Source organism: Toxorhynchites rutilus, chromosome 2, assembly GCF_029784135.1.
Source record: "Toxorhynchites rutilus septentrionalis strain SRP chromosome 2, ASM2978413v1, whole genome shotgun sequence".
Lineage (NCBI taxonomy): Eukaryota > Metazoa > Arthropoda > Insecta > Diptera > Culicidae > Toxorhynchites > Toxorhynchites rutilus.
The window spans coordinates 259288815-259294814 of NC_073745.1; the positions used below are offsets into that span (position 1 = coordinate 259288815).

Below are 6000 nucleotides of genomic sequence, written 5' to 3' on the forward strand. Positions count from 1 at the left end.
TAAATTAATACTTTATCCTACCTACCTATGCATTATTCGAAGTATTAGCCATCACTAGCCACTACTTTCTCTTAGCTTTCTGCCAATTTATTGATTCCGTCGCGAAAGTAGCGTTCTTCTTATGTGGCCAAAAATGGATTCAGCCAATTTTTGATACCCTGTTCTGAAGAAAATCGTTCTGCATCGGTTGAAACAAATGGTAGTCGGAAGGGGCAGGATCTGGGCTATAAGACGGGTGAACCGGAACTTCCCATCCGCTGTTTTCCAAATAGTTGTTAACTCGAATATGAGGTCGAGGGTTGTCATGATGGATCATTATTGACTGATGTCTGGTCGTTTTTCGGCACCTTTCCCTGAAATATATATCCGATGGTGCAGAGTCACCAGCTGCCCCTTTACACTCAATGGAAACAGACAATCAAAACTTCACGCAGATGTTATTGCAACAAAACTCTACATTTTCAACGCAGAAAAAATTGAGCTTGTAAAAAATATTTGGTTAACAGATTTCGACACTTCACGATTCAACAAAAAATCAGCCATCACTGTCGACTATTTATAGAGATGTGAGATGTGGAAACGGAACGAATTAACTTTAACGAACGAGCGCATTGTTCGATGGATTTTTAAGAAATTAAGTGCTTTATTTCCAGAGCGAGAAAATGTGCATAATTAATATCGCTTTGTTGGATTTCATGGAAACTTTCAGCTAAGGGTTAAGTTACACACCCATTATTTATTAGGTAACAAACATCAGCTTATGTCCACGTAGCATTCAGTACAAACAACGATTTACTATCCAGCTGCGAGTTTTCTTACTCGGCTTGACTGCTTCAAGCCATAGAGCGTTTCTTCAATTGGCCCACTGTTCCATTCCTTTGATTGATTCCCTGCGACTGCAGTATGTGAATCTCCTTATCGTTCAGTTCGTATTTCATCGTCAGCGCCATGAGCTAATGTATTGTCGCATACCGAGAGAATAACCTCGTAATCCACACCTGGTCTCTGCGAGCATCCTTTCACGACGAGACGAGCTTTGTACCGTTGAATGGTCCAATCAGGTCAGCGCTTCGTTTTGAACACCCATTTGTTCCGAAGAGCTTTTGTCTAGTTGATCTGCAAAAATCCACGTGTTGTTCGTTCTCACTCAGTGACGTCAACTCGTCGTTCATTGCTTGAATCCAACGGTCTTTCTCAAGCCGTTTGTAGAACTGCTTCGTAGGTTTTTGGTTCATCTGTCGCAAATTCTACGTCAGTTGAATTAGAAGTGTATGCTGGAACTTGCCTGAATGACAACTTACCTTCAGGTGATCCAGATTTGGCTTGCGTCCTTGCAGCCTTGCTTCCTCCGTCGTTTTGTTCCCCAACGATCTCGGTAGACAGGCCGACCAAATAGGCAGCTGTCGAAATAGCTTCCTCCCAAAACTACTTAACTAGATTCGCATTGGTAAGCATTCCTAAAGTTTCCTCCACAAAAGGGACAAGTAGCAGACATCTTCGAGATAATGCAACTATCCAAGTTCCCCAAAAAATACCTGGATTGGCAGGTCTTTTGCATCTGCGGCTAGAACATCGATATTATCATCGCCGCCGGAACCATCAACCAAGGAATATACGTCAAGGGGAATCGTCTGCCCCTTTCTTCGAAAAACACAACAAAACCTTTCTATTTTGGGCGGTTTTGGCATCCTGCAACCATGGGAAGAAGACGATTGAATGGTCTGCCAAGAATAACGTGATGGTGGTGCCCAAAAATTGCAACCCTTTCAACTCCCCAGATATACGTCCCGTAGAAAAATATTGGGCCATCGTCATGTTGAATTTGGAGAAGACGCAAAAAACCGTGGAAAGCGAAAAATACGTCAAAACAATATGGCGTTCTACGGCGAACAACGTCGACGAAGCCGCTGTACAAAATTTTCAAGCGTTGCTACCAGAGTCCTATATTTCGGAGACGAAACATGAAAATCGACTCTCTTCTCAGTCGCTTCGCTTCGAGTAGAACTACTTCGGCATTCGCCGTTAACATGACTAGTTCATTTGTTATCCTCGCTCTAAACGCTCGTCAATTCATTTCTAGTTGAAGCAAATGGTTATTTTAATTGACGTGATGAATGAATACAATTCTGTCTCTCCATTCATCCTGACTTCACCCCACCTCTGCTACTCCACCCCGACATGTACCTCGTTGCAAGCGTACACAATCTTATTTTAACGGTAAAAAACTAAACGAACACTGATCGTCGTAGAGCAGATAGCGACTAAAGGGCCCGAATGGCTTTTGATTTATGTTGACAGGGGATGGTTTCATAATCCCCTGACTATCCTCAATTGAATATGACTTTACCGAGCCCTGGTTGCTACCAAGGCGCCTCTATATATACCAGGTGAAACAATCATATGAAATGCACTTTCACCAATATTGGAATTGCTGTCGGTATTGTTTACAAACAGCTGCCGGCGGCTCTCTACAAACTGCCACAACGCTTATTCGAACGATGCCTACTATGTTCGACTTTCGCAAATTTATGTGAAAAAGCTGGGATGATTTTGTAGAATTTCATTCTCATCCAGTTTATTCACTTCTCTCGCATGTGAAAATGCAATAATGGCGTATCCTAGCAATAACAAAACAAACAACCCCCGCTCCGTAATCCCCATCTTATTTAAGTGATGATGTTGCTTCACCTGTTATACATTTATACAAGTGCCTCGGTTGCTACTCTTGCTTGGACGCTATGAAATGAAGAGCAAACGTCAAAACCATTCCATTGCACACACCTACCAAAAAGGAGAGAGCAGGGCGTGTTCGGATTTTTCTAATCCACACTCAAAAGCAATACGTTAAATTTAAGTTGACCAAACTGTGATTGTTCCACCCTTTTCAACAGATAGCTTGGTTTCCGAACTATGATTTTGGATAGAATGAATTAAAGTATGTCTGTAATGATGAAAATTGGAATTTTGGGTAGCCGCCACCATATGTATAAAGTTTTAAAAAATATCAGAAAAGGTAATGACAGCAGTCGATCAATGTGGCGTCGAATTGAAATAACAGAAATTACTATGATCAATGGAGAGTATTATACATAATTCGAAACAGTATTTTGATTGCTAGTGATAACAAATAGTTTCTAGAGTAGATAATGTTTTTTGAATGAGTAGGAAAATCGAAACTAATTTTTGCGAGTGGTAATAATTTGTATTCTATACAATCAACGCTTATCGGGGTTGGAAATATCGTGTTCTTCACACTGGAGAACAGCCGACTTGAACAATCCTGATAGCGTTATACACAAACCAAGAGAGGATAAAGTCGTCTGTAATGACCATAGTGTTAATCTTAATTTATTTCTTCTTTTGTCTTCCCATCATAGCCCACCCCGAGTTCCATTAAATCAACACACCCAATAAGCATCCTATTGCGCTTCATCAGCTCTACAAAAAAAGCTCATAATTATACTCCGTTTATCCCGATCCACAACCAATCAAATACAACCGCAAAAAAAAACAATATACAGACACGCTTCACAGTGCGACCTTGCCCCGGTAAGGTTGTATTGGTACCTGAACAAAGAAACGGTGGGACTAAAACAAGCGAACAATCAACACACAAAGAACCTGCGGTATCACAGTTCTGTGTCATCATCCCATTGACAACCATCATTTTGTGTATGTGTACCCAAACATCCCAAAAAACCCCCGAAATACCACCACAAGGAAATACGTCCTACGTGAAGCCATCGCATCCAGTGATTATCCTGAAACAGAACGAAACCAAATCAACTCCACCGCTAACAACAACCATACGAAAACAAATCCTCCAATCCTGTGTTGACGATGCGACAACGTGGCTTTGGCGATTCAGAGCTATGCTTGAGTGTGTGATTCCTAAATGTCAGGTATTGACAATAGTGTAATGTACAGCGTAATAGGTTTATATAGCAACACAACACAGACAACACGTCGTCATGAAGAATCCTTCCTGTTGTTCATCTAGGAAGTGCTTTCTCGAGGCTTCTCGATCTCCCCACCGCGTCATCCCTTCGTGAAACAAACCACGCCCTTCAGACCTGAATTACCACGGGTAACGTGTGCGCGGATGGGCGTTGGATTGTGTGCGTGATCTCGAACGCTTTACAATCTCCCCCCAAAAGCTTACAATTTGATGAGTTGATATTTCCAAAAATTTTCCCCCAAATCCACGCTTACTATTTACAATGTTTTATTGCTACAATTATTGTCACGCGATCTTTTCCCCCCTCTAGTGGATAAGTGTGGCACCGCGCGGTGCACGCAACGAACTTAATTAACACATATTCTCTCTTTCTTTTCTCAAATACTATTTTCAATTTTTCACCCCTCGTTACTTCACACCTGCAGCCAGCGACGTTATCAAGACCTGGGAATAAACTACAACTTTGAGAACAAAATCAAGTTTTATTTCAGCAAACACTCTATATTCAACGCGGTAGTGCAATTATAGGAGGTTTCATAAGTGCGAATCAATGAAAAAAAAAAAACAGTGAAAGTTAAATATCATTTAATAAACATAGGAAGAATGCAAACATCGATTTCTTCTAGTGAGAAGTATTAAAACGCGAGTAGCGAAACAACAGAAATAAAAAAAAACAAACAAAATCTTGGTTTTCGATAACTAATCAAAGTGTCCACAGAGAGAGTTCTTTTTCCTTTTCTCGTTTTACGGAAGAACAAATTCGAATTTATACCAGGTAAAAAAAATAGTGAGCGTGTTCCTGAAAGAATTTAAAATCATCAACGAGTTTTGCCGATGTTTTGTTGAAAGTCGTAGAGAAGAAATCAGACGAGAAAAAAAATAACACACATTGGGGTAGGATAGAACGTACATTAACAACAACAACACCAACGACTTTTACTTTTTTCTAGTGAAAATGAACAATTGAAGACATTTTTTCTCTCATTTATTAACGTTAAGTTTCGAAATGTCATTATTTTGTCGCCCTTTAGCTGTACTTTTTTGCCTGTTGATTTCCGAGAAGCTTATGTCACTCTAGTTAATTTATTATGCTCGTAATTATATGAGATAACCATGTAAATAAGTTAATTGAATAAAGTGAACAGGTCGAAAATAGAGAGACTCCTTCTTCTTGTTGAATTGTGTAGATCGTTGAAGTTGGACTTGAAACAACTTAGTTAACAAACAACTTAATTTAGAAAAGGAAAAAAAATGAAAAACGAAAAATTCATTGTGTGACGTTGACCGCCATCTTTAATTTTGTATCATTTCATCAATTGTTTAACAAAACAAACAAGTTACAGTTTCAAGAAAAATAAAATAAAAATCTCAAAACTAGCCACATGCCTTTATCTCGTCCCGTTTGTCGAAATTGATTGCCCCGGGCAATTGGAGTTGCATCAGTACAACTATTATCACACGGTTTTTTTTCTTCAGCAGTTCACAAATTATACAATTCGAATCCAGCATCAGCGCAGAGAGAAACCGTCCAAAAACGCATAACACATGAATCATGTAAATAGCTCACAATAAGCGTTTCGATTTGTTGGTTTTTAGTTGCGGTGTGTTACAATGTAATCGTTTGTTAAGTTGTAGAGAAACTTGTATGCGCACTTTAGATAATCTTAATTCAATAAATAATTCGAAGATTCATAGTGGGCTTTATTTCATGATTTCTTCTTTGATATAATGCATTCCTTATTTTAGTATAGCGTTCCTAACGGTCGGCTCTGGGATGTTTTGACTGCAAATTGTTTGGAAAGTTATTCTCTTTGATAATTGAGAGTATTTTGTTAATTATAATGTTGTATTAAGTTTGGTTTGATATTTGTACAAACACTTCTTTGTTTGCCACTCTTCAATTTTCAACATTGGCAAACAATGGAACATGGAATATGGAAAAAAATCGACTGAAATATTTAAGGTAACCTAACCATGTATCGACATGCTCGAAAACAGACCAAAAAAATATATTAGGGATACAATAATTGAATATTACCTTA

At 39.0% G+C, this 6000-nt stretch overlaps 1 protein-coding gene across 7 annotated transcripts in view; it reads left to right on the forward strand.

Moving 5' to 3' along the window:
- Positions 1-5335, forward strand: part of LOC129771464 (calcium-transporting ATPase sarcoplasmic/endoplasmic reticulum type) — a 75382-nt gene extending 70047 nt beyond the window's left edge. For 5 of the 7 annotated variants that reach the window (XM_055775125.1, XM_055775123.1, XM_055775127.1 and 2 more), the window contains exon 11: positions 4384-5335. In XM_055775125.1, the coding sequence (XP_055631100.1) occupies positions 4384-4412 (29 nt within the window). In that variant the 3' untranslated portion in view covers positions 4413-5335. Of the gene's footprint in view, positions 1-3377 lie in introns of all 7 variants that reach the window. The other 2 variants (XR_008742383.1, XM_055775128.1) reach the window with 2 other exon arrangements.
- The last annotated feature ends 665 nt before the right edge of the window (positions 5336-6000 follow it).